The sequence below is a fragment of the Gobius niger genome (assembly GCF_951799975.1).
Source record: "Gobius niger genome assembly, chromosome: 2".
NCBI lineage: Eukaryota > Metazoa > Chordata > Actinopteri > Gobiiformes > Gobiidae > Gobius > Gobius niger.
In genome coordinates this window covers 27,398,218-27,425,997 of record NC_136853.1, presented here as the reverse complement: position 1 = coordinate 27,425,997, position 27,780 = coordinate 27,398,218, and the positions used below count along the sequence as shown (strand labels likewise).

The following is a 27,780-nucleotide window of genomic DNA, read 5'->3' as shown; positions in this document are numbered from 1 at the left end:
TATTCAGACCAGTACTAGAATACATACAATTATGTTACAGTACAACAACAAACAGCTTTGTAAGGTGGATAACAAGAAGACGCCTTTGAAATTACTCCCAAAGTTTTGTCTGATAGGCCTGGCACAGGAGTAAAATACTACCTCACTCCTAAAACGAGCGACACTTCTTCAAACAAAGGGTCCCGCTATCTGGCAGATGCCATTCACTGGCTCAATATTTAGCCTACAAGAAACTAAAGACCAAAGTGTAAAATAAAGTCATTAAAAAATAAAAAAGGACAGATCGTGCCTGTCAGTCAGTACTCGGGGCAGGAGTGTCGTATTTTACAGCCTCGGCAGCTGTGGCGGTGCCGTCCCAGCTCAAAACGGAAGTTCAGATGAGTAGAGACAGCAGAGTTGGAGACACACAAAAACACTCGGGGTCAAGATTAGATGAGATTATACTTTATATCCGACGCTTTGATGAGCACACCGCATATCAAGGTAAGACTTTAAGTGAGCTACTTGACGTTATAGGGATTGTGGGTTAGCTAGCAGCATGGGCCTACTGTAACTTCCCCTTACGGTGTGAACTGTACACTGAACAAAGCTGCATCTCTGTGATCACCCTTAAGGCACAGTATCATGTTATATACTGTCCTAGAAGTAAGCCAGCCGTCAACAAATGGAAACCCGACAGCTTTGTTCTAGATGATGTTTGAAAGTCTCACAATTTCTTATCAATCGACAAATACAAGAGGGTTTACTTTCAACGATCATCAAATAATGTGATATTTGACGCGTGTTGTATTTTGTCATCCAACCCAAATATTTTACACGTAAACAAAGCATGTTTTCATTATGATAATAATAAGGTAAACTAACCAAATGAGAGAGATGACTGTTATTCCTGTTCTCTATTGCAGATGGAAAACCTCCACTAAGGCCTTATTTCGGAACTAAGCTTCACTGTGCCCTAAGAATGACCTGTCGGAGTGCATTAATACCGGAAGTTTTGCCCAATCAGCGTCTTTCGACTCATTTGAGATCTCAGAGTGAGCTGGATTCTCAGCCTGTCTGCAGCTTCAACAATGAGCCTCCTCTGCCAGGCAAAACTATGGATGAATGCAGTTTGTCCAATAGTGAGATGTCTCCACGCTGCACAGAACCTTTGAATAAACTGGATGACCATTCCTGTATGAAGCAATGGTAGGCCCCTTTTGATTTTTGAACCCTGCCCCTCTGTCACTCTCTCCACAGACAGGTGCCTGATCAGCCTCTCTCCTGTAACTGCAGGAGCGACAGATTGTTTGAGAATCACTAGGGTCTTGGTTAAGGCCTTATTCCTCCACTGAAGCCTTTGTGTTGTTTATTTCTGTAGACCTGTTTTTGGCGTGCTTTATATGTGGTCCTGGGTTGGTCTTCAGTCGTTTTCACACATGTTGCCTTGTGGGTGGAGCCGAGACCGCTCTAGTACAACTGGATTTACTTCAGATTTAGTTCAGTCCGTGTTCACATGCGCTCCGACCAAACGCTGCACTATCAGTCACATAACAGCTTTTCGCTGAACTTATTCCCATGACAACGGGCATCAACCTGTCAATGCGGCGAAACACATGCATGTGCGCACTTTCCTTTTTTATGGTCACTCTGTCGTGCTTAAGTGAGACTGATACAAGGTGAGGAGAAATGCACTTCATCGGCACATGGAGAGGAAAGCTTTACTGTGCAGCTGGAAGGGAACGAGGGGCAGAAGAGAGGGGTCATTCATAGAGCCAGTTATTGCATAATTGCTGTCATCTTTTTATTTCCTCAAATTTTACACTTATTGTGAGAAGGAGTTTTGTACATGTACTTTGTACTTTGTACTCTTACTTTGTACTTAGCAGATCAGAGAAGACGCAAATGTGACCAAGTGCGGTGATAAATGTATGCTTATTTGTCAAAATGGACTGACTAATGTGTTTTTGCCCCCGACTACCAGTATACCAGAGACCCCCATGTGCCGTATCTGTCATGAAGGAAGCCTGCAAGAGGAATTGCTGACCCCTTGTGAGTGCTTGGGGACTATGGCCACTATCCACCGCAGCTGTTTGGAGCACTGGCTTTCTGCCTCAGGGACCAGCTTCTGTGAGCTTTGCCACTACCAGTTCACTGTGCAGCGAAAATCCAGACCACTGCTGGAGGTAAAACAGTGTGCGCTTGCTTCTCTGTATTGCATTTCCCTCTACAATTGGACTGTTTTTAAAGTGTCTCTGTTCATGTAGTGGCTCCAGAACCCAGGGCTTCGTCAGGAAAAGCGCACACTGTTTGGTGATATGGTGTGCTTCCTGCTTATTACACCGTTGGCTACTATCTCTGGCTGGCTGTGCCTTCGTGGTGCCATAGACCACCTGCATTTCTCGAGCAGACTGGAGGCAGTGGGGCTCATTGCACTTACAGTTGCTCTCTTCACCATTTACCTTTTCTGGACCTTGGTGAGTGTGTACAGTGCAAAGTGTTCTCAACAAGATATAAGTACATGTACCAATGTGCATGAAATCCTTTCATATAATTGTTTTTATGACTTTTATGACAAAGGAACAAGAATCACCTTACACAAGGTTGTGAAAGGTGATTCTTGTTCCTTTGTCACCTTCCACAAGGTGATCTTTTAAATGCATCTTATCTGTATGCATAACAGTAATAAATGTCTATTACAGCAGTCATATATAACATACAGTGCTGCTGATAAGCTTCAGAGAACCATTAACGTTTACATTGAAGTCGCTCGTCATCTTCTGTTGATCCTTGTCCCTTATTCAACAGACATGATTATGCTGATGTAAACTCAGTAAATGTAAGTCTGCAGTAGTTCTATGCAGAGGTGGGAGACTTGAGTCTCGTGACGAGACGACTAGAGTTGCAATTTTCGGGACTTGAGACTTGACCGATGGTTCAAAAAGACTTGACTTGACCCAGACTTGCCTTTAGTGACTTGAGGCCAATGACTTACAATGACTTGCTGTAACATTGTATTTTTTATTTGTTTGAGTGTAGAAGAGCTTTATTTGTATAGCATCTTTCACAGACATAGTCACAAAGCGCTTTACATGAGACAATTTTACATTCACTTCGTTCTCAGTGGTGGTAAGCTACGTTTGTATCTTCAGTTTCCCGGGGGGAGACTGACAGATGTCTAAGAGCTCTCCCTGGGAGACTACAGTAAAAGACAGTCCTCCGCTCCAGATTATAAGCACTGACAGCCCTCTGATAGCCCTCTGGTAAACTCTCTCTGCTAAATACAGGTTTATTGGTATGTATTTTCAATGTGAGAACCTCCAGCCATGTCACTAAATAAGTCCAATTGTGTTAATAATCCCTGTCTTTAAGTTTTATCTGGTTTACATCAGTTTAACAAAGTGTAGCTTAAACAGTGCTGTCCAGTCACCAATCCTATATCAGGATATTTTGGGGAAACTGTTGTTTCTCTAAAGTATGAGAGGTTGGGGTTGTGAGTGCTGTAGTGTGGTTCACACAGACAGAAGAGTGAAGCCTGTAGATCAACTCTCCTCATCCTCCCTGGCCTCGCTGATGACGTGCGAACAACATGCTGTTCACAAAGTGCTCCGTCTTCTTGATCAACGTATTGTCCGAAAAATTCAGATTTTACAACATCAGCAAGCAGGGCGGTGCAGGCAAAATTGCGGAATCGCTTTTCTCTGTCGGGTTCTTGAATGAGGGACACATGTGGCGTGAGATCGATAGACGGATCGATGCGGCGTCGCTGTATCGGGCAAAGCTAAAAGCCAAAAGGACAAGATCGTGGATACAGAGATTTGTTTCCTTCGCAGCGTGACTCGCGCACCCTTAGAAATGGGGTGAGGTGCTCAGTCACCTGGGAGGAGCTCGGAGTAGAGTCGCTGCTCCTTCACGTCGAAAAGAGCCAGATGAGGCGGCTCGGGCATAAGTTTCGTATGCCTCCTGGTCGCCTTCCTCGGGAGGTGTTCCGGGCATGTCCTACTGGGAGGAGGCCCTGGGAAGACCTAGGACACACTGGAGGGATGATGTCTCTGAACTGGCCTGGTGTCCCCTCGATCAGGATCATTTTGATCCAATCCAGTTTTGAAATACTATTATTCTGATCTGTGGATCTGGAAAGTGGGATTTAAAAGCATAATTTTTCTAATTTTAAATGTTCAAATTCTGGGCCCCGAGGATCACAATAACAGATATATTTTATAGTTGTAAGACATTCTGTTCTGTATTGTTTCTGTATTGATTTTATTTTGCTTCTTTGCAGGTGTCTCTTAGGTATCACTGTCGCCTCTACAATGAGTGGAGGCTGTCCAATCAAAGAGTGGTGCTCCTTCTCCCCAGGTCTCGCAGTGAGCCAGTGCTGCACTCCTTGAACAGCTCACAGCGGGCGAAGAATCTCTCCAAAGAGTCCATCGTTTGAGCGTCATCAGGGACTAGAGACAATTCTGTGACTGCAACTGCTCATGTAAAAAACCACTAGTGAGCTCATTTAAGCAGCAACTATAATTTTTTCGCAAAGTAATCTTTTTTTTTTCTGTTGTGGGGCTGGCGATTCAGATTGACCAACAACAACATTGCGAAGCAGTGTAACAGTAGCAGCCCTCCGTTCCTCAAGACACCAACATGTCAACATTAGGATACTGGTGTTTTAGGTCAAGAGCACAGGAACCTGCAGGAATTAAGGACAGGACTATTTGCAACAGCAAAGAGTGTGAGGAAGCCTGTTTTCAGGAAAGGAGGAAGCCTTGAAGCTCACAGTTTGTTTCGCAATGTTTGACAGAGTCCCCAACTCTTCTCAAATTGCACTTTAACTATAATCATAGTTGCATATTAATAATGCACTAAATTTACTCTTAATCACATACAAATATTACAATGGATTATCTTCCCCTGAAGGGTTTTCAATTAGGGATACTAATGAAATTGAGTGCCTGCTTACCAACCCTATGTACTTGTTATCTACATTGTCTTCAGGCTATTTCTTTACAAAACCTCAAACCTTATTTCCTAAACTGCCTTTTTCTTGTGTAGCCTTGTCTTATGTATGTTTCACAAATGTGACAGGGCCTTCTTTTCCCAAGTAAAGCACAGCCTGTCTGTTACTCCTACAGATGAACATGCACTTATTGAGATTTTTAACTCCACAGTATTATATACTGTCCTGATCAAAAGTTCAAGAACAGTTGAAAAATAGTTACATTTTGCATGGTTGGATCTGGACAATGTTCCAAGTAGAACTTCAAAATGAAACAAGAAGAAATGGGAGTGAGACAAAGAAACATCTGGGTAAAGCTTTTATTGAAACAACAATTAAACTGAAATAGCTGTTTTGCATCAAAGTTTAGGACCACTTTAAAAGGCCAAATCTGTGCAAAAATGTAGATTCAGTGCAGAGGTGGGTATCCAAAATATTTACTCGTAAGGATAACGTTACTTTGAAATAATGTTACTCAAGTACAAGTAAAAAGTAGTGGCCCAAATATTGATGAAAAGTGACGGGAAAGAACCAAAAAACTGTCCCCAGTGTCTTGGTGCCAGTCGGATCCAGCTCAGTCATCAGGACATTTTTCAGGGTCTTCACCTTGACTTTTTTGTTCCATAGCCGCAGGATCTTTTCAGAAATGAAAAATCGTGGTGCGCTGCAAGAGGCCCTGCCTACACCCAACCACATTCAAAACGAGAAGTTTTTTTTGCCTTTGCCATCAGGACGTCATGACAGTGAATAACTGACAGAAAAGGGCATTGAATCCACATTTTTGCACAGATTTGGCCTTTTAACGGCATGTGGTCCTAAACTATTTTTTTTTCTCACTCCCATTTCTTCTTGTTGCATATTGAAGTTCTACTTGGAACCTTGTTCAGATTCAACGTTTTTTTGTGTGTTTTTTTTTTTACCATTTTTCAACTGGTCTTAAAGTTTTGATCAGGACTGTCCAACAAAGAAACCAAAGGTGTGTTGTATTATATTTTAATGTAGTGTGATGGATGTGTTTCTGTGAAATTATAAAACTAAACTATTGGATTACAGTAAGTGTGATTTGGTGTAATTAAGGGCAACCTGGTTACAATCGAGACAGAAAGTAAAGTGTAGTGTGTGTGTGTGTTGTAAAGAGAGTAAGTGCAAGTCCCCTTCTTGACGTTCACAGAACGCTCAGATTAAGTTTAACTGAGAGATTGAATGGGACTGCACAATAACATGTTTCCTTTTTGTACAGTGTGGCGCAATTGAAATTGCTGCGATGTAGTGTTTATTCTTGTTAACTGACCATGTTTATTACCTTTATTTTAAAATATATATATAATTATTTCCCAGATTTGTTCTTTTCTAAACTGATGGGTTTGTCTGTATTTCTTCATATCCAATCCCTGAAAGTCTGCAAGGCACAAGCTGAATTTTCTGCCATTGGTGTTTTATCATTCATTTGTGCTCCACAGCGGTTAGCACTCGTCCGTCACAGCTCGCAGGTCGGGGTCAGTCCCCGTCCATGTGTGGAGTTTGCTGTTCTTCCTGTGTCTGCACAAGTTTCCTCCGGGTACTCCGGTTTCCCCTACCACTAAAAATGTACATTAGGGTAACAATGTGTATGTGAGAGTGAACTGATTGGTGGTGGTCGGAGGGGCCTATAGAGCTTGTCCCAGGGCGGCTGTGGCTGCATATAGAGCTTACCACCACCAATAGAATGTGAATGTAATTTGTCCCATTCAAAGCGCTTTGTGACCATGGGTGTGAAATGCTATACAAATTGAGTCCTTTCTTTTCCAATGTGTCCAGTGAAAACACTGGGAAATGTTCAATGAACACAAATGCTGGGAAGGGATGAGGGAATCATATTTGTTTGGCACTTTTCACATGACACAAGTCACCCACAACAGGAATTCTTCATTCACTCCATCTTAGGTGGTGAAAATCTACATACAGACATTGTCCAAAAAATTAGAATATCATGGAAAAGTTTATTTCTTTCCATAATTCCATTCAAAAAGTGAACCTTCCATAGATTATAGAGTAAGGGCCCACAACTTAATATTTAGTTGTTTATTTGTTCATAATTTGGGCTTCCAGCTCACAAAACCCACAAAAACAGGATTTCCAAAAACAGGATTTCCAAAAACTGGAATACTGTGAAGAAATCACTATTACTTCTCAGTTTTTGCAGAATGAAAAGAATATGTTACTTTGTAGGGAATCCCTTTGCCTTAATCACTGCCTCGATGGGCCGTGGCATCGAGGCACCAGCCTGTGGCATTGAGGCACCAGCCTGTGGCATTGAGGCACCAGCCTGTGGCATTGAGGCACCAGCCTGTGGCATTGAGGCACCAGCCTGTGGCATTGAGGCACCAGCCTGTGGCATTGAGGCATCAGCCTGTGGCATTGAGGCATCAGCCTGTGGCATTGCCAGGGAGTTATGAGTTATTCCTGGATGCTTGCTGTCAGCTCTTCATTCTGGTAGACTGATGCGGTGACCTTGATAAACTCTGCTTTCAACACCTGCACTCAGGGGCGTAGCACCAAATTCTGGGCCCTGGGTACAAACTATCTTGGTGGACCCCCCCCCCATATGAAATTCACTTTTCATATTCTATGTTCTTTGACCACATAACAGTGGTTTAGTGGTTTGACAGTGCAGGTCATTTATATTCTATTATAACTTTATCATATATACCTTAACTAAGGGGAAAAATGGGTTGGCCAAAAAGTACTTCATATACAAACGCACATCCAATCCAATGAGTAGCCTACTTAGTTCATGGTTTGTTTTATTGTTTGTTTTATTGTTTGCTTGTTTGTTTCAAGTCAGTGTTGAAATTGCATCTGATTTGGCTTCAGTTACAGAAATTGAATAACCTTTAATCCTGTAGTGACATAGATATTTAGATTAAGGTGGAATATTCTACTTTCATCGGGCCAATTGAAATGGCTAGTTTTAGGTGGAGCATAATGATTATTAGCATCACATTAAACAGGAGGGCTGCACCAGGGACATGGGATATTTGTGCTGAGAATAACACGACTTTAAAATATGCATTAAAATGCTATTTTATAAAAAAAAAAAAAGTGATAATACTATGATGTCTCTGTGGCCACAGGCCTGAACAAAAAACTCAAGGGCTTCAGTCTGATTTAGTCTCACCATATTTGAAGCCAATACCTTTAAGTGTGTTGTCAGTAAGTTGTTGTTGTAAATTGTTACGTTGGAATAGGCTAAACGGCAGCAGCTCCACCTTTCACTAGAACCAGGTTGACTCGTCTCCAAAGCTGCTCATTTATAATGCGAGTCTCCAAATGCGCGCGGCTAATTAGCATAATTAATTCGGCGAAAATAGCGTGCGCGACCCGTGGCTTTTGTCACTGTATTGGCCTGATGGCTCAATTATAATAAATATGAGGAAAGAGAAACTTTAGAGGTTAAAACGAGGAGAGAAGGAGCTCTGACTCTGACTCTGCACCATCCACTTCTCAGTGCAGGCAGAGGCAGGACTCACCTCACCTCATGTTTAACTGTCATTTATGACAAGAAAGTTTCCTCTAAGGTCCGCTAGAACAGGCTAGAGTTAAATAAAAGCACATTAGAGCGAGGCAAGACTAAGATCTGTCTTTCCTCATAGCTCTGTGTCATTACATTACAGAGTCCACCTCATCAAAGTCACTGCAGAGCTGAAGCGCACGGTGTTCGCCGGTGTGTGGGCTGAACCATTTGGCACATTTTTAAAGGGGTGTCAGGGCCCTGAGATATTATCCATCATTATTGTTTGTGCAAAATTCTGTGTAGCAACCATTGTATTTTAGCCCGGTTGTGTTCAGTACTTATAGTATCAATTATGAGGAAACTTAGAAAGTACAATACAGAACGCTTTCTGCAGCATTTTTGAGGGCCCCTCCCCTGCTCTGGGCCCTGGGTACTCAGTACCCTTTACCCCCCCAGTCCGACGCCCCTGCCTGCACTGGACATTGCACCCCAAATCATGACTGACTGTGGATATTTCACACTGGACCTCAAGCAGCTTGGGTTCTGTTCCTCACCCGTCTTTCTCCAAACCCTTGGACCTTGAGTCCCGAATGAAAGACACACGTGGTTTTCAACCATCAGACAAGAGGACCTTGGACCACTGGCCAACAGTCCAGTCCTTCTCCGAGTTGGCTCAGGCTCAGAAGCAGTTTGACCCGAGGAAACCAACAGTTGTAGCCCATCTCCCGGATGCGTCTGGCCAGTTGTCAAGTCTGTAGTCCATATTGACCTTAACTGAGATGATTTAATGACACATGGGTAAACCTGTGCAGGTCTTTGAGTTTAGTAGATGAGTCGTGACACTCAGTTTAAAACATTCATGCCCTGTAAAATCTGGGCTGATTTCTTCACAGTATTCTAACTTTTGGGGATTCCAGCAAGCCCAAGGGTTTCAAGGAAAAAAGGTTGGGAAGCCAGGTGGATTAAGTACCCCACCTCTGACCACCACTCACTGAAATATTATACAGTACAAGTGGTTTAGAAACAAGATTGTTACATTAATTCATGACACTAAATATCTGAGACATACAACTAACTCGTCACAACTGCAGTTCATCATGCTTTTATTTGAACTAATAGCACCCTTAAGTTAAGTCTATAAGCAACATTCATTGAGTTTGTGAACACACACGAATGACATACAGCCTGGCCCACAATCGGCCTGGCCTTAATATAAACATTTAAAAAAAATGAATACATGAAACTATTTTAAAATATCAGATACAAAAATAGACATTTACTATTGTCTGGCATTGTGTATTGAATCTTTCACATGTTTAAAAGTTTATTTCTACTTCATCTGATCCACAGCTAAAAAGTAATTGCTACACAAGACGCATAATTCACAATTTATGAAGATAACAGCAAAAGCATGCATAGTAACACAGTACTTAAACACATGAGTTAAAGATACAATCAACACTTTGTAAATATGTGTACAGTGGATTTTCAAAAACAAAAGGTTACTTTCTTTTTGCTTGGAGTCACAGAGCACAATTTACCTTGGGAGATCTCATGGCTCAATTTTTAGATCAGATGAAGGACATTGTTTCAATTGTTTCAGTGCTTATTTCCTAGTGTTTGTCTTATCTGTCTGTGGCAGGTTTACCTCAGAGTCCCTACAGTATCAACAGTCTGCCTACTCTGTCATATAAATACAATGTTGCTTTCATTAGTGTGCATAAGATTCAAAATGTTTACAATCATGAGGCGATTTTAAGCAAATAGAACATGGATTCAAACCAGCACACGAGCTCGACTGCATTCAAGGCTTTTTTACTTTAAAAGGCCTTACACGGCACAAGTAAATAATAAAAACATACAAGAAAACCTTGAAGTCACATTGTTGCAAATTACAAGTTCTGAGCCACTTGGAGTTGAGCTACCAATGTCATAATAAAAACATAAAAGCTTGATAAAACACACTATAAAAAAGATATAAAAATAGCTGTAGGTATTGTAGTTGGCAGCGGAGTGGCTGGCTGGGCTCAGGTCAGCAGACGCAAAAATCACATAATTGCACAGTTGGATCTTCTCGTTTCAGAATCCTTCACAAAGAAACAAATGTCAAAGTTAAAACGCAAACTTGAACCTTCACATCGGACGCACTAATTATCGTCACAATCCGCAAAAGCACACCGTGTCCTATAATTTCACTGAACACTTTAGACAAAAATAATCTTACCACAGCCTGCTCTTCTTCAATGACCTCCACACCATCATCTTCACCCAGTTCCTCTTCAACTGGTGCATTATAAATGGTGGTCCTCTTTGCCACCTCCTGTTTATACAAAAACAAATCTCGTGCCAACTCTGGGATTTACATATTTGAAAGTGAAAGTTGTGCCGCCTCACCTCTCCCTCGGGGCTTAAGAGCACAACAACAACATCCTCCCCAGAGCCCCACGAGGCTTGGTTCTTCCACACCAGGTCAGAGGGCGGCTTGGAGCTTACACCAGCATCAGAGGCCCAAATCTGTAATAAGTCAAGAGATGCACAGAAAAGAAAAACATTGATTTATATATGAATGCCTTTTGTAATATATCTGAGCAGGACAAATAACTTACCATGACTTTCTGGCCAGCTTTAAGAACATACTTGGGAGTAAATTTGTAGGTGGCACAAGATTCTCCAATTGTCTTCACCAGTTCAAACCCAACCATAGCCTGGTCCTAGGGGACAATGTCATGAACGTGTTTACAGATATGTCAAACAAAGCTACAGCATCAAGGCCATAAGAAGCTCCTCCCTACCTCGTCACTGCTGTTGCAAAGGCAGATAAATTTGCCATCAGTGTCAATCTCCTCGATCAAGACGGGTCCTGTGGCGGAAGCAGAGTGAGCAATGGTCACCGAGCTGCTGGCTTCCTGTTCTTCCACATCCACACGTTTACGCTTCCCCTGAGTGGTGCGCACGCTCCGACTGCTGGACGAAGCCCGAGACACGGTCACGCGAGCTGTAGGGCTGGGAGACAGCTTCAGCCTGGAACAACACAGCGGCAAAATCAACCAGTGGGATTTTTATGATGCTTAAAAAGTGCAAGTGTAGACGTTTACCTTTCCTCTTCTCCCTCTAGAAGCTTGCGGTAGGCCATGATCTCCATGTCCAGTGCCAGTTTGACATCGAGCAGTTGTTCATACTCATTTAGCTGCTGGTGCATTTTGGCTTGAATCTCAGCTACCAATCGGTCTTTGTCAGCGAGTAGTCTACGGCTGTTGTCCTTCTCTTGGGCCAGAGCTGCTTCCAGTTCAGAGATGCGGTCACGCCAGCCTCGAGTCTGAACAGAAAGCAGTGTTTTAACAAGAACCACTTTCATCAAAAGGAATTCAGAAAACGGTCAAGCCTATACAGTGTTATTCTTGTTGCTAAACGCACTGAACAGAATAAATATCAATCACAAAAACACTTGATCAACAAAAGTGCCAGTGTTTTTTCAGCATAGCTCGTTTCCTGCTGTCAACAGTTAAGAGTATATAGCTCACCTCCTTCTGCAGGCTTCCCAGCTGAGCACTCAGGCTCTCAATTCTCAGACTGGACTCCCTCAGCTCCTCCCGGGCCATGTTTGCTGATGCACCATTCATCTCGGACAGACGATGCAGGTCTTCAAGCTGCGGAATAAAAATGTTTATGTTGGTGTTGTCACCAATACCCCTCACACTCTCAGCTCAAAAGAGGAACCAAGCTCTCTAAGCCACTTCCTGACGAGCAGGAAACCTCTCTGTGGTTAAGTACATAACAACATCACTCAACATACTCTGCTCATGCTCCTTGATAGGGGAGGTCAAAGTTCATTCACATATTGAACTACAGCGACTCATACTTTAGCTCCATAGGTGCTCTCCATGTTGTCCTTGTAGATCTTGATCTGCTCCTCATTCTGAGCTCTCATATCAACCAGGGCCTGGGTCAGCTTGTATTCATATTCCTCCTTGCGTCCAGAGTCCACTTCCACCAGTCTCGTCTCATACCGCTGCCGAGCCTCCTTCACTTCCTGAAATGTAAACGTTTAGCTTTTAATTCTGAGAAATCACTGATAGAAATAAATTTGTGCAATACACAAAATAGACATCAAGTTCAAACACTTTTAAAAGGATCAAAATCAGTGCCACTTTAAAAATAAAAATCAGTGCTGTAGTGGCTCAGCAGTAAATCGTTCACCCACAATCCTCCATGTTGACCGTTCAATCTCAGCTTTGACTGAATGATGCACTTTATACACCTGACCTACAGATCAATGTCTGAGCGTGTGACAGATGATGGGCGTAATATTATAATAACTGTGGCCACGGTCAGCTCATCAGTGAGAATGAAGAGGTCAATTAAACACTAGGGTTAAATTCACACACACACGTTTGCCTTTTAACATGGGCTTCATATCATATTTTGCCTGACTTCAGTAGGGATCCTAGAGCAACACAGTGGTCAGGAGTCCCAACATACCTCCACATGCATGCTTTTACGGAACTCTGCATCCTCAGTCAAACTCTGGCAGCGGTTTTCCAAGTCCACGCGCTGAAGCATCTCATCCCCAAGTTGTTTTTTCACCTGGGCAAGGCTAATATCCAACTGTGAAACATACAGTAATGGGAAATGTCACAAAATGGAATCCCATAGAAAACAAAGCTATTTTCACGACATGGTGCACCTCTTGAAGCTGCTCTTGCAGTTCAACCACAGAGGCTTCAAGCGCCCTCTTCTCAGACAGGGCAGTGGCCAACATGGCATCTTTGGAGTTAAGCTGTGCTTCTAGATCCTTCAGTCGGGATTGGGCCCCTGCAGCCTCCAGGTCCTTTTTGTTGTAGCTGTAAAGTAAGAGCAGGATGTAATTAACTTTTAAACACACAATTTTGTTGTCGCTACGTTGTCATCACATTTCTGGTTTTGTATTTTTATCTTTCTTTTGTGCTTTTTGTTGTTTTTCCACCCCTTTTTAAAATTGTGTTTGGTCACTTGTTTATTCTGTTTTTTTGTCTGTTTTGTTTTCACTTTTATTTGTATTATCATCCTTGGTTTTGTCGCCTTTTGGACACTTTTTCCAAGAAGCTTTTAGATTTGTGCAACGCCAAACGTTCTCGGTTCATGTGGGGAATAAGAGGTTAACGAATTAATGTATTTCTCTAGAGCAGAATAATTGTAATTTGAGTCCTCAGTGGCAAAAAAGCCTCAGTGTATAATGTGTGTGGTCATGTGATATCACGTTAGTCTTTTGTTTTTACAAACCTAATCCTTATGTTTTGTAGCTTATAATAAAAGGTTATGGTCGACAGAGCCACAGCTATGACATTTTCCAGGAAAACAAGAGTGATATCCGGTCACAGCCCTTGGACAGAGTTAACTGTGTCAACAGACGGACCCTTTCATTAGGTTTGTGAGCGCAGAATTTCTCCTCAGTGTGTAGACAGGCGGGTGGGAAAAACTATGACTGGAATGTTCAGTGACATGTGTGTTTTCTGACGTTTTACTGAAGCACCACTGAAAAGGCTTTCCACTGAGCCAAACTCATGACCAGTCACTGCCTCATAAAACAACACACTCACAATTAGCAAAAACAAGTCTTTCCAGCTTAGAGACACACATAGATGTTGTATTGAACTTAATTAATGCGTTGTATGTTGTACTTTTGATAAATATTTCTCAAGTTTGAAATGAAAATATAATCTCTCATCAAGGCAATCAATCCTCTTTCGTATTACAGTATCTGAAAAGCGATTACAGTTGTTGTTATGAACTGGGCCAATGAAAACAGACCCCCTTAAGGCGCTCCATGGCACCTGTGATTTTATGTCAATGAGCGGCCACACGCACAACAAAGCAGCCTTTAACACATGGCATCGGTGCCAAGTGTCCATTTATCCAAAAAAAAAAAAAAAAAAGCATAAACGCACTTAACACATCACATTTCGGGGACAAATACATCGCAAAAGGCTCTTCAGGAATATCAAACACGATATCAATTAAAATATGAATGTTTGGTTAAATGGACTCACAAGCGCAAAGCCTAAAGCAAAATAAACACTCGTTTGGAGCGGGTTGAGTCACTCATTCAACAAACGTGTTTCAGTTTTCAATATCCTGAACTCATAAACTTCCTTTTTCTCGTCATTAAAAGTGCATAAACTACAGACTGTGATCACGGACTCACCACAAATAGTAGTGAATAGAATGACGTGCTCAGAACGTAACGCGTGCGTAATGTGACAAAATGGCTCCAAAATCAAAGGTTCTGTGTAGCATCTGGCTAATTCTGCAATGGCAATAATTAAGAGGTTGAAGGGCTTACTTCTGCACGAGCTGCTCATGCTCGGATTTGATCTTTCCCAGCTCGATCTGCAGCCAGGCCCGCTCCTTGGAAGAGTCATCCAGGCTCTTTCTGGCATCGGCGAGTTCGGTTTCATACAGAGCTCTCAGCCCGCTCAACTCCCGGCTCCGCACGTCCTCCTTCTCGCTAATCTTTAGATGAAGCACATCGTTCTCGGATTCAAGGCTGCGGACCTTGTCGATGTACACAGCCAGCCGGTCGTTCAGGTCCCGCAGCTGCTGTTTTTCCTGCAGCCTGGTGATCCGCGTCGGGCTCAGCGGTGTGCCTCCACCACACGTGCTTCTCTGGCCGGTTGGAGTCGCAGGCACTGTCGCCATTGTGGTCAGAGCAGCTGCTACAAAACAAAAGAAGCCAAACCGACTAAAACAACCCGCCGCCGGAGCAGACCAATCTTCTAGTGTTGAGGTGCTGGACTCTGCGGCGGGAATGTCTATTCTTTTCAGAAAGCGGCTCCTGGCTTGTCCAAAACGGAATGAAAGAGGGGTTGTCCTGTTAATATGGCGGCTCATTGAAAAAATTACGCTGCGTATATTCGACCAATGGCGTCGCTCAACGCAACACGTCCTTTCATTTTAAGCTGTGGACGTATCCCGAGCCGACAGGGACTTGGGCATGCATTTTATGAAAGATTGGAGCGCTGGTCACTAAAACAAGCGCATCCGTACAGTTAACTGCTGGTCCCGGTTATGGATTTGTATTTCTCATTTCCTGCAATGAATAGGTCTATTTTAATATCCTTTGTTGCTACAGCAGCATTGACTTGCAAAGAAAGCAGCAGATTGACAAGATTACAGAGAATGAAATGGTGACCTTTTTCCTAAAAACAAACAAAAGCAAAAGCAAAAAAACACACAATATGTACAGTCTGTTTAATAAAGGTTTAAGTCTAATTTAAAGATTTATTATAGGCAATAAAGGGCACTGATAGGTAGGTAGAACTGTTGACATAGTAGATATTATCTGATGGGCCAATTCTGATGATCAAAATAAGTCCATTAGGAAATAGGAAATTAACTTATGTATTCCATCGATTGAACAAAATAACTTAAGTCATGTTGAGGCTGCCATCTACTGTTTGTATGGGTCAATTACAGCCTGCTTCGATAAAATACTTCATAAAATAAAATGTTTTTTTCTTTTTAATGCGGCAAGGATGTGGCAACAATACCAAACTGTGATTAGTAGCAATCCTTAATCCTTATGATCATCCTTATCCAATCCTTATGATACTTGCATTTGTTGTTATAATGGATTTTATCAGAAAAAACAGTCATTATGCCAGTGCCATTACATTACATTGGCTGGCAGAAGAGCATATGCCACTGAGGACATTTCTCTGATTTTATTTCTGGGAGGAGCAGATCTAGCTGACGTCACTCTTCACTGCTGACGTCACTCCTCACACCTGGGCCAATAGGGGCGACAAATTCAAAAAACAAATGCAGTACAAACAATTCTAAGACCCCAAAAAACAAAAAAACAGTAGCAATAATACAGTAATAACATTTAGGGAGACAAAGGGACCCCTTGCATTGGTCGGGCGCTTTGCAGCTATATTTACCATTATTATTACTATGCAAAATAGAAAACACATTAACTCAAGTTTGACATTATTTAATTTATTCATTCAGTGGCTATATATTCAGACATAATTTTACATTATAGTGCATTGCTAATCCTTAAAAGAACAGCTCGGACATGGACTCCACGGATCCGAATTTAGGCATCACGTTTACCAGATATTAGAGATATTATTAGTATTAATAATTAGGTGACTTTTATTCAGAGATAGTACAGTAAAAGAGGAGGGATTAGAATGGATTGATTAATCCATTCAAACTTCAGTAAAAATGGCTGACATGTAAAATATTTAAACACAAACTATGTACATTTGGCCGTTTCTTCAGGTGGATGGACATAGACAAGAAAAAACTGCAAAATGTTGCAGTAGCTCCCCTAATAGCATTTTCACTTCAGCATCCAACTCTTGTAAAACAATAAAGTGGACTTGCACAGCAGCCCTAAAGAGTCTGTGGAGGCAGTTGCTGTTTGTACATCCCAGCCAAAGCCTTGGCTGCGCTCTGGATCATGTGACGCTGGGTCATGCCTGTCAAGGCATGATGCCAATCTGTGCGGTTGATGTTGGGAAGGCTTCGCTCCAAGACCTCACCAATTGTTGCACTGAGTCCAGACCATCGTAGACTATAGTCCCGAGGGGTCAGTGCCTGAGCCTGAAACATGCTCAGAGTTAGTGTACATGAACAATCAAGAACATCACTTCAGAAAATGTTTCCTATAAAGTGTGTAATTTTGTTGTATAAGTGACAAAACTACACATAGTCGTTTCAAATATTTCTTGATAGATACCTGTTGAACATGCTGAAGAGCCAGAGGTGTAGCTTGAGTAAAGATCTCAATGCGTATTTTGTGCCCTGGATCCTCAAGAAGTAAACAGCCAATGTCAAACCACCTAAAGATAAAAAATAAGTAAATGCTCATTTAAAGAATAAATGATCAATATAATTGTTAATGATAGTATTCTCTTCCATGTCTATTGGTAATAAAAGTCTCATTATATAAAGAACTGCAATCTTTGTTCTCACTTGTCTGGAAAAAGCTCAGCTATGAAGTTTTCCAAAGAAACCACTGGCTGTTTCTCATGGATCACACCAGACCGCCGCAGGCTGTCAATGCGCTCCTGTGCCCCCTGTATGTGTGCAAGTTCACAAGTGGATTAATAATTTGCTTTATATTGTATTTATACATTTACTGATGCTTCTGAACAACCTTGATGCCAGCAGCATAACCAACAGGCTGTGGAGCAATGTTGGATTGCCCAGGTTCTCCAGTCACCATGGCCATCCCAAATATGTCCTGAAATGCATCTCTCACTGCCTCTACATGCATCTCTTTTTCTGATGTCACTACAATGTCGATGTCACCTCCAGACTCTGGTGAGTAACAATGCATAGCCATTTAGTGGCAATGCATTTCCATACAAGAATTACAGCCGTAAACTTACTGATGTATGGAGCCATTCCAGGATCCAAAGTCGTGATCATAGATTCCACTGAGTGCTTTGTTTTGTCCAGGACAGTCTTCACAACTGGGTTACCTGCTACACCCTGTAAGACAGCGATGCTTCTATATTATTGATATACATAACATTTTTTTTTTTAACAGAAAAGAAAAACTTCCTGCATGGTCGTTTTCGGCTTACATTTTATATATAGTTTTATTCTAAGGGGATAATTAATTAAAAATCTTAAAAACATTGTCTGATGAGTGATTTTGGTTCTCATATTTTCTTGAATTGTTTTGTGTCAAATGTTTTTTGGTACCTTAAAGAATCCCCAAATGCCTCCACTAGTGTTTTGAGGTCCAGACAGTCTGGGGTCTTCATGCTCCTCGGGAAAAGTAATGGGCGAGCCCGTGTCCACTCCACCGGACATTGCAGGCTGCTGAACCATTGGATTAGATGCAACACCTTCATGACAAAAAATGAAATAAACACAGAGGAGAGGGTTTGCCTACGAAAGATGTCATGCATTTTGAACTTTAGAGCTGCTTTGAGAGTAAATAATGCATTTTAGTAAGAGAGCAAAGTAGGGTACCTGGTATGGTAGAGGGACTAGAGAAAGTTGGCATTAGTGGTGTCTGCGGCGCTCTCCCAGCATGGCCTCTGGTGATATCATATCCTGCACTCATAGAGAACCCAGTCATGGGGGGACCAACAGGCGGGGCTGTCAAACCAGGAACAGCAGCTGGTGGCATCGGTAAGGAAGCAGTTGTGGGGAACTGAGTGGTGTTGGTAAAAGGAGCCGAGAGTGTGGAAGGGGACAGATACTGCTCTGAGAGTGGCAGAGGTGGGGTCAAAGGACTGGTAATGGCAGGAAGCGAGCCGAGTGTGGAGCCAGGGACACTCATGGAGCTGGTGCCAGGGATCGACGTGGGACAGGTCAAACCTAAAACACATGAACTCTAGTGAGTGTTTGCTGTTGAATGCTTGAAACATTATGAAGTAGAGTATCCAACATAGGAATTGTCTGACATAAATTAAACCGTTACCATTTGTCCAAACTTACCAGAAGGCTCTGGTGGAGCACTGACTGTTGGGGCCACATTTGGGGGGGGTATAGGGCTGGTTGGTGGCGTAGTTTCGATCCCACTTTCTTCCATCATCTTTTCTTTTTCTTTAACCAGCAATTCAAAAAAGGTTTAAGAAAATACCCTTTTGCTCTTTATGCAGACACATTGTTATTGTATGTTAAATTTTCCATGCTGGGGAAGAACATATTCTGTTACCATGGAAACCAGCAAGTTATGGGGTACTATTGTCCATAGACTAACATTAACATTAGTCCTCATGTTTGTGTTTAGGACCACAAATGGTCTTGCTCCGACAGATCTCTCATGGCACTGCGTTCTTCTGATCAAACATCTCTGGTGGTTCCCCCGATTCAGATGTAAGAAGTGGGCGGTCGATCATTTGCTGTGTATGGACCAAAGCTCTTGAATGCACTTCCCCCTGACCATCACTGAACTGTCAGTCTTAAATCACGGCTGAATACACTTATTTAGACAGGTCTTTTGACAAACCGTTTTTATCTTTGGCCTGTTTTTACTGTGTTCAATGGTGTGTTAGTTATGCTGCCTTCATGTGCTCTGGTAAAGATGATCCTTTCCAGTTGTGACGTGGAAATTAACGAGTGCAGTTCAAGTGCTTTTGTGTCGTGGCAAAGTGAAACATTAAAAAACGCACACACCAATACACTATAAACAAATAAATTCACGTGAGGAAGTCGTCAAGACGGTAAGTGAGAAAAGGGACCATATTAAAATTGAGTAACTAAATGGCTAAATGCATATTGTAGGTATCATAACAACCAGCCATCGCTGATCTCTGATGTGTTGAAAGGTCAAAGGTTATTTCATCTCGCGAACTCAAGCATCAAAATTATCTCCCAGTTTCCCAGTGGAAAATACGAGATGAGGTGCTGTTCATGTGCAAGTGCTATTTACTAGGGCTGAAACGACTAATCGATTAATCGACGACTAATCGATTATTGAAATAGTCGACAACTATTTCAGTAATCGATTAATCGTTTATGGTTCACAGACTAAAATGGAGCAAATATGAAATAAAAAATGTAGTATTTTTGATGAAAACCACTTTGATTTTATATTTAGGGTCTGTAGTGTTTGGTACATTGTAAATTTCATGAATAGAGCCTTCAAAAAACATTTCCCTTTAGTTTACTCCAACACATCCTCAAACAGCGCCACTTAAGCTATAATGTGATAAAAACAAATTGAAAAAATAAAATGTTCCTACACCATTCACAGCCAAGCGATTAATTGATTAATCGTAACAAATAATCAATAGATTAATCGACTACAAAATAATCGTTAGTTGCAGCCCTACTATTTACCATAAATACGAGAGCACCTGAAGGCAGCAAGTAAAGGAACAGTGATGGTAGGGCGGGTCGTGAAAGGCAGCCTTTCTTTTATCAGCCTTAGGACAAATGAATAGTGTAGTGTAGAAAGTGAAGACACTTGTCAACAGTCTGGAAAGGTTTGTAAAGTGCACTGTCCACTGTTTTATCTAATGTAATTCTATGGACAGTGTTTTCTCCCAGAAACATGCGTGATTCCACGGCAACTTTTCCTTTGACTCCCCGTACAGAGGGTCAAAATGCAGAGGGTCAAAATGCAGACTTGCACACACTTGGCTATGATGATCTCTATTACAAGGCTTACTAGACCAAAGTTGGAGAAAAACATCACTTCGGTTTAGTAAAAACATAATAAAAACAACTTACAAATAACTGCATTAAAGAACATCCACTAAAATGTGTTCATTTCTAACCCATATGTTTCCTCCAACTACAATATTCGATATAAATTAGGTTTGAAGAAGGACTTCATAGTGAAGCTTTCTACTGCCCTGTGCACGTGGAAAGCCTCACAGCTCAAAAACATGTCTGAAGAGAGCCCATTACCAAAAAACAACTGAACAGTCCCCAAATCAAGACACAAATATTGGTAAACACTAAACATCAATAATTATACAAAGTACTTACCTGCTAGCAGCAGTAGCTTTGGTCCTCCATGAATAATCACAGGCACGCTTTGATGACGTACACGGCTGCCACGTCTGCGGGACGGACTGACTCCGCCCACTTCAAATGGAGCCTTTTGCGAATGTCTTCTAAATATGAGGGAAAGGTTTCAACGTTTTACCTAATAAATTATAATGTTTTCTTTTCCAAGATGTTTGTCACAAGTACTCCCTTTGTCAAGGCGATGGTGAAATCACTGAATTTGTATTTGTGGAATGTCCCTTTTGATGTTCCAGAATAAAAAAATATATAGGCAGGCTATATCACAAGGACACAACTTCAAATATTACTACCCTTTGATAATTCCAGCTTCAAGAAGAAAGAAGCATAATACATTTATTTGTACAACAACTGGCAAAAATAATAGTTGGCCTTTCTTGGGAACAAATAAATAAATAAATTTCAGACTTCTTGAAAAATACAATCTTAATCAGAGTTAGCAGACTTAGGTTTTGTTACTAGATTAAATAAAGGTAAACAATATTGTATCTAGTACACACCTTTGTCTAACGTGCTTGTCTTGAATTAAGAATAAAACATAAAAAGTGAGGCAAAGGAAAATCAATTAACAAACTTAATCAAAACTTCTCAACCCGGCATGAATTACAACATCTAAATTTCGTAAAATTAAATGTTAATATAGAATTGAGAATCCTGATCACAACAATAATAACATTATTTGAGTATTATTCAGTGTTTTTATTAAGGCTTACAGTGTTTTATTTAATAGACCTATAAAAACAGCACCTTATGCAGAATCTAGAAGTGTATCCACAATTCCATGCAATCATTAACAATAATAACCGGTGGTTTAATATTAATTATTGTCAGGTTAACATTGAATGTCACCCTTTTACAATAGCAGTGGTTTGTCCGCAGAGCGTCTCTGGGTGGTTGGTTGGGCTTAGGTGTTTGTGGGCCAGATTGAAGGGCTAGACAGGCTGCATGAGGCCCCCAGAACTTGGTTGCCCACCTCTGTTCTGGGTCATGGGTGTCCTCCAGTCCTTCCTTTGGTTGCTCTGCACATCCATTCACAGCAGGTCTTTGTTCCCCCAAGGCCACTTCATCAGTGTTGTCAAGTGAATTATATAAAAAGTTGGATTTAATTACATAATAATATAATCATACTCCCTGTAGAAAATGTACATCATTGCGTTTCCCAACTTTCTAGATTTTAATAGTTTGTGTCTCGTTGCTTGTTGTGGGCAAATTAAATGGCTCTTTGGCAATCTGAAATTTTAATTTCTCAGGTCCACCCCACCATGTCCCAGCCCATTGTACAATTTGTCCTACTTTAACTACTTCAGTTCACTTTACTTCATGTCCTGGTCTGTCATGTACTGGTTTTGCAGCCAAAGAGAAAACACAAACACAAACCTTTTGTGTGCCTTGTGTGCGTTCTGTAAATGCACATTTCTGCATCTGTAATAACATATTTGACTGACTCTATAACTATTTGGTGAATGTAAAATAAGGAATTAAAATATTCTTAATTCTTTGTTAAGTAAAATTAAGATGATTTAAAAATACTGTAACGTCCACTTCATCCTTTACACTGATAATATCGTGGCATACACATATATATAATACACATATATATATTTTTGTTTTAATGCACATTTTATGTCCGATTGCACAGAAATTTATGCCAAGCTTGCAAGGTTGAAATTAATATAAATAAATAATGCCATGTTTAAAAGTAATGTGTCATTTGTCAGTGTATTAAGACAGTATTTTCTATAAATACATAAATAGTTTTCCTAAGCATATTAAAACATCTTCCTTGTTAACTCAGCTTGGTAATGTTAATACAGTATGAATGTAAGTTAATTTCACAAAAAACAGCACAAAACATGATGGGTATAGGAAATGCAAAACAAATAACACAGACGAGTCTCATATGTGATAACAAGACCACATGGAATAAATGTAATCTTTTTTAGTTCAAGTAGACGGGACTGTTGTAATAAATATACACTAACTAGTCTTAAACTTGTCCATGAGGAATTTGTCTTTAAAATTCACATTTAGACCGGATCTGAATCATCCAGCATCTTGTTAAGGGATTAGTAGCTTATACACAGTGTTTTCCTGACACAAAATCATTAAAAATAGCTGGAGTAAGGACAACATAGGACTTCAGAGAACTGTCCAAGAAAAATAGAGGATCAGAAATGATGTCGGGGTTAAAACCTTCCTGAACCAACTTTAGCTTCTGTTGCTTAAATGTCTCGGTCACATCAAGGGAAATCTGGAGACAGATTGAAGGTTTGTGGTAAGATCACATTAATTTGCAGATGAAACGATTAAAAACATTGATTATTTTTCTCACCCGCACTCTCAGAAACCGAGGCCAAGCATAAGCAGGAAGCGTGTCCACTAAGTGACTGAAGAGTTTTGGACCATCTAACTGGTGTTCAGGTTTTAGGACAACAGCAGCCATGCCTGCTCGACCTTCGTTACCTAAAAATAGGAAATATCAGAATTTATTCTCGTATACTTTCAACGTATATAGTCTTTCACTACTAGATATAGTGGCATCATATTTTTCACACAGATGCTTGTTTTTAGTAATTGTATTTTCAGACCTGGGACTGTGACTCCATAGACATTGGCTTCTTGAATAAATTCAAGACTTGCAAGAACATCTGACACTTCAGTTGTGGACACATTCTCTCCCTTCCATCTGCAGAGTATGTTTAAAACAAATATGTATTAGAACAAGTACTGCCAACATGTACTAGCATAACAAATTCGGAGTACCTGAAGGTATCACCAATACGATCATGGAAGTACAGGAAGCCCCTGTGGTCCTGGAGCATCAGGTCTCCAGTGTTAAAGTACACATCGCCCGGTTTGAACACATCCCTGAGTATCTTCTTCTCTGTTTGGACCTTATTGTCAGCATAACCAAGAAACTGATTCACGACTGTCACGGGGGCTACAAGGATGCCTGCTTCACCTGCACATACAGTAAGTGTATTGTAGAGGGGCATGCACCACGACAATAATATGATGTAGTTCATTTACCCGTGTTCACTCTAATGCATCGTCCAGTGTGTGTTCTGATAGGTTCATATTGTTGTGGATCGTATCGCAAAAGCTCAAATGGCATAGAAAGCTGAGGAAAACAACAACAGCGTAATAAAGCCTCAAATACTGCAGTATTGTTTTACCATGTGACTCTGTGTTTGTTCAAGTCTGACCTTGTTGAAATAGCTGGCCCGCCCAATAGGTCCAACTTCATCAGTGTAGTTGAGGAAGCCTATACTAGCCTCTGTCAGACCATAGCCCTCTCTGATCTTGAGCTTTCCAAAGCGCTGTGAAAGCCCCTTCCAGACGTCCGACCTGAGACCACTTCCTGCAAATAGGCGCACACTGTGAGCCCGCTCCTCATGAACCTGAAATTGAGAATGATTTTAACACAGTTCAAGTAAAAATATCGGATATGTCGTTTTCCCCTTTTCTTACCACTGGTTGGTTCATCAAATATCTGCAAAGTTCTCCGATATATTGCACTACAGTCACATTGTATTTTGTACAGTCTGTCCAAAACTGGCTGGCAGAAAACTTTTTCTTTAGGACACAAGTAGCACCTAGCGGATAGTGAAACAAACAAATAAACAAACAAAAAGATAAGTAAGAAAGACTTCCACTGAACAAACAATGATGCCAGCGTGCAATATGTTCCTGTCATTTGCGTTTCTATTTTGGTGTGTTTTCTTTGGAGGAAGTCAAAATTCCTTTAGGGACAGGAATGTTACAGTTTCCTGCTCTTTAACTTTGCATTGTACCAAACCAACATCCAGGAATTGTGTACGCAGATCATGTCCATGATTTTAGTCCCTGTGCTGCACTCAGGCCCCCCCCAGTCCAAGACCTTGGCCCACAAATGTACCAAAACTAAAAAAAAAAATTATCCATAAGCCTTTGTTGCAAATAAATAACATTAAACGTGATAGTTTTATGCACATGCTCTCCTTTGTCAGTTTTGTTTGATGATTTATAAGCTTTCAATCTGCTCAAGTAGTATCATTTATGACTTCCCCCTCTGACCGGGCAAAGCTCTGTCTGGGCCCCCTCTGGCACTCGCCCCCCAGGTTGAGAAGGTTTTTGACTATAATATGTCCAAAATGTGCATGAAACTTACCAAGACCAATGCATCCACCGACCGCCAAAAGAGAAGCAGACATGTGGTAAAGTGGGAGAGTGATGTAGATTATATCATTGGGAGTGGCCCCGCACATCTCCAGAAAGGCCATGCTCAAAACAGCTTTTAGGTGGCCCACACGAGCCGCTTTGGGAAGACCTGCAGGACATTCAATAAGGGGGTAGTAAGCACACACATCCGGTCGAGCATTTCTGATAAAGAATCTGTACCTGTTGTGCCAGAGGTGAAAATGTAAAGAAAATTGGACATAATGTCAACTGTCGGCAACTGGTGTGTTTTCTCCGCAGAAATGTGTTGGACCTTATCAAGTAAAGTCCCGAACTCCTGACAAGGGGTTGAGTAATCCATCACCCAAACCAGCATGTTGTCCTTCTTCTTTAGGTCTGACCATACCTCCTCCACCAAACTCACCAGATCTACGCAAAAAAGAGAAAGCATCCGGCTATGTTATAATCATGAGAGAGATATTGTGGTAGCGCTCATTACCACTATCATCAAATGGTTTCTAAAGTCTGAAGACACAATGATGCAAACAGTGTTGGGCAAGTTACTTAAAAATGTATTAGTGATTACAGCTCTAAGAATGTAATATGTATGTATTACATTCTACAGTTTCAAAATGTAGCTTAGTTACACTCCTTTGAGTTACTTTTGGCAAAACATTCACTGAATATAGTAACAAAGCCACCAGGCAAAAGTGCAGTCCCAGATTTCCTGTTCCTTCGCTTTCCCCCATCCTCTTGTGTTTTGTTTTGAGGACATTATGCAGATCTTATTCCCCAGGGTCCAACTTGATTTGGTGCTGCATGCTCTTGGAACTCGAGTTACTTGAAATGTAATGACTAATGTATTCCCGTATTTTGTGTAAGTAATAGGCTATGTTATATTCCTTAGTTACTGGAAAAAGTAATATATTTGTATAACTCGTGACTTTTGTAATACGTTACCCCCAACACCGGATGCAAATGTTTCATAAAAAGATAAGTTTGTTACAATAAGTCAAAAACACTTCTATTCTGCTGAGATACACTGTAATAGTGTTTTGAGCAAGTTTAGCAACAGGCTGCAGGCACCTACCGGTTAAAAGTTAGAATATCAGAAAAAGTTACCACATTTTCTCAAATCAGATTGCAATTTACAAGCTTAGCCCACGTATGCAAGAGTAAACGAGCGGAGATGCTTGAGCGTGCCCGTACCTGCACCAACTATAAGGGCTTTGGATCCACAACTTTGTAAACATTGAAGTAAAGACTTGGCTTTTATATTGACGTTGAGGAAGGCGACCTCACAGCCCACTTTACACAGTCCCAACCACACGCAAATAAAGTCCGGGTCGTTGCACATCATCAAGGCAACAATGTCCCCTTGGTTCAAAGAGCACTCGGCCCGAAGCGCGTTGGCAAACTTGTTACTTCTCCGGTCCACGTCCTGGTATGTCAAAGTCTGATCCTCAAAGATGATGAAGGGTTTGTGAGGGTTTCTTCTCGCCTGATACAAGAAGCAGTCCAGATACGTGATGATCCCCTGCTTCATGCGAGCCGTGGTTTTCTTTTTGTAACCCTGCAGCTTCAAGTAATAAATCAAATCGTCCCAGAAGAAGGGGTACGCCATCCTCTGGTAGAGAAGAAGCGCCAGCAGTCCCGCTAACAGGCCGGTGAACAACAGAGCCAACATGTTTGGAAGAGCACTTAATCAGGTTGCTGTAAAACAAAGAATAGGTTATCTGTGACGCTTTTACAACTGCTACTTTCGCTGCTGAGAAAACCTGCAGATAACCCAGTCATTGTGCAATCACAGCGGGCCAATGAGAGGCGTAGGGAGGAGGGGAGCGGGGAGCAGAGGCGCGGCACGGACCGGGGCCATGGGGTTAACTTTCTACATGTCATTTTAGACTGCCTTTTAATACAGGACAAAGTAGACAATTGTGAAGTAAAAAGAAAACATTTATTATTGTTTATTTTCAGTTGGCTATAAAAAAAAAAAACATTTTACCAAAACATACAAAAAGTGGAGCAGATGCAGTGAAAACATGTGTCTGTCCTTTGATGAGATTAACACGTGCTTGGGCTAGTTCAATGACAGGCAATTACAAAAATGTAATTGTAATCTTCTACACCAGTGCTATGTCAATGTCAGGCCCAGGGGATAAATCTGGCTACCTATCATATGCACCCAGCCCCCCCACGATGATTGGGATATGTTAAGAAAGCACAGCCTTTAAAGTCCTCCAAGGCAAATACTTAGAAATATTTCAGTTCTTTTCAAACGTATTCTGAGGGAGGACCACTCCCTGTAAGGTTTATATTGCCATAGTATTTGAACATAATAGTGATGCTTGACTTGACCTATTTTTAAAAATACGACCGCCACTAAGACAACCTTCCTAACTCTATCTACACCTCAACAATAAACTGAGTGAAAAAAAATAATCCACACACATCAGTCTATAATCTAGGTGTTGCAGCTAGTCTTAAAGACATGACGGCTTTTACATTTTCTTCTTAAACATGATAGTTTGTGTGCACATTATTAAAAAGCTCAAGTCCAGCTCAAGCCTTTGTTATGACTGGGATGTGGGGCTCTAGGAATATCAATACTACACAGCAAATGTTATTTAACCCGTGAATTTAGGGAGCTACGTTTGACAAGCGCAACAGAAAT

At 41.3% G+C, this 27,780-nt stretch overlaps 4 protein-coding genes across 4 annotated transcripts; 1 reads left to right on the top strand and 3 right to left on the bottom strand.

The window, feature by feature from the left end:
* Positions 1–83: 83 nt before the first annotated feature.
* On the top strand, positions 84–5,295 carry LOC306959272 (E3 ubiquitin-protein ligase MARCHF3-like). The gene is made up of 5 exons (XM_079551343.1): positions 84–483; positions 906–1,188; positions 1,964–2,165; positions 2,247–2,456; positions 4,262–5,295. The coding sequence occupies exons 1-5, from the start codon at positions 378–380 to the stop codon at positions 4,415–4,417; spliced, it is 957 nt and encodes a 318-aa protein (XP_079407469.1). The 5' UTR covers positions 84–377; the 3' UTR covers positions 4,418–5,295.
* A 4,259-nt stretch (positions 5,296–9,554) lies between these two features.
* Positions 9,555–15,319, bottom strand: lmnb1 (lamin B1). Its single transcript, XM_079551337.1, has 11 exons — positions 14,785–15,319; positions 13,150–13,306; positions 12,945–13,070; positions 12,325–12,495; positions 11,987–12,112; positions 11,561–11,781; positions 11,258–11,486; positions 11,072–11,176; positions 10,860–10,979; positions 10,690–10,785; positions 9,555–10,552 (listed from the first exon to the last, which is right to left on the bottom strand). The coding sequence occupies exons 1-11, from the start codon at positions 15,138–15,140 to the stop codon at positions 10,514–10,516; spliced, it is 1,746 nt and encodes a 581-aa protein (XP_079407463.1). The 5' UTR covers positions 15,141–15,319; the 3' UTR covers positions 9,555–10,513.
* A 1,121-nt stretch (positions 15,320–16,440) lies between these two features.
* prrc1 (proline-rich coiled-coil 1) lies at positions 16,441–20,972 on the bottom strand. Its single transcript, XM_079551340.1, has 9 exons — positions 20,910–20,972; positions 18,909–19,016; positions 18,438–18,788; positions 18,165–18,310; positions 17,846–17,948; positions 17,611–17,774; positions 17,427–17,530; positions 17,191–17,293; positions 16,441–17,054 (listed from the first exon to the last, which is right to left on the bottom strand). The coding sequence occupies exons 2-9, from the start codon at positions 19,003–19,005 to the stop codon at positions 16,845–16,847; spliced, it is 1,278 nt and encodes a 425-aa protein (XP_079407466.1). The 5' UTR covers positions 19,006–19,016; positions 20,910–20,972; the 3' UTR covers positions 16,441–16,844.
* A 1,703-nt stretch (positions 20,973–22,675) lies between these two features.
* On the bottom strand, positions 22,676–26,888 carry LOC306959264 (long-chain fatty acid transport protein 6). Its single transcript, XM_079551334.1, has 10 exons — positions 26,316–26,888; positions 25,329–25,535; positions 25,099–25,257; positions 24,420–24,544; positions 24,155–24,349; positions 23,979–24,069; positions 23,712–23,910; positions 23,537–23,634; positions 23,281–23,411; positions 22,676–23,199 (listed from the first exon to the last, which is right to left on the bottom strand). Exons 1-10 carry the CDS (start codon positions 26,791–26,793, stop codon positions 23,023–23,025), a joined length of 1,860 nt encoding a protein of 619 aa, XP_079407460.1. The 5' UTR covers positions 26,794–26,888; the 3' UTR covers positions 22,676–23,022.
* Between the last annotated feature and the right edge of the window lie 892 nt (positions 26,889–27,780).

Bases quoted from the DNA above. Each gene is read 5' to 3' on its own strand.
- LOC306959272 (XM_079551343.1), top strand. From the start codon at position 378: ATGAGTAGAGACAGCAGAGTTGGAGACACACAAAAACACTCGGGGTCA. The intron at 1,189-1,963 runs GTAGGCCCCTTT...CCCGACTACCAG, and splicing joins CATTCCTGTATGAAGCAATG to TATACCAGAGACCCCCATGT. The intron at 2,166-2,246 runs GTAAAACAGTGT...CTGTTCATGTAG, and splicing joins AATCCAGACCACTGCTGGAG to TGGCTCCAGAACCCAGGGCT.
- LOC306959264 (XM_079551334.1), bottom strand. From the start codon at position 26,793: ATGTTGGCTCTGTTGTTCACCGGCCTGTTAGCGGGACTGCTGGCGCTT. The intron at 25,536-26,315 runs GTACGGGCACGC...TTTTTTGCGTAG, and splicing joins AGCCCTTATAGTTGGTGCAG to ATCTGGTGAGTTTGGTGGAG. The intron at 24,545-25,098 runs GTAAGTTTCATG...ACTATCCGCTAG, and splicing joins CGGTGGATGCATTGGTCTTG to GTGCTACTTGTGTCCTAAAG.
- prrc1 (XM_079551340.1), bottom strand. From the start codon at position 19,005: ATGATGGAAGAAAGTGGGATCGAAACTACGCCACCAACCAGCCCTATA. The intron at 17,531-17,610 runs GTTGTTCAGAAG...GCACACATACAG, and splicing joins GTTATGCTGCTGGCATCAAG to GGGGCACAGGAGCGCATTGA. The intron at 17,055-17,190 runs GTATCTATCAAG...AGCATGTTTCAG, and splicing joins CTCTTCAGCATGTTCAACAG to GCTCAGGCACTGACCCCTCG.
- lmnb1 (XM_079551337.1), bottom strand. From the start codon at position 15,140: ATGGCGACAGTGCCTGCGACTCCAACCGGCCAGAGAAGCACGTGTGGT. The intron at 11,177-11,257 runs GTAGGGAGGAGC...ATTGTCCCCTAG, and splicing joins TTTGCAACAGCAGTGACGAG to GACCAGGCTATGGTTGGGTT. The intron at 10,786-10,859 runs GTGAGGCGGCAC...TTGTATAAACAG, and splicing joins TCTTAAGCCCCGAGGGAGAG to GAGGTGGCAAAGAGGACCAC.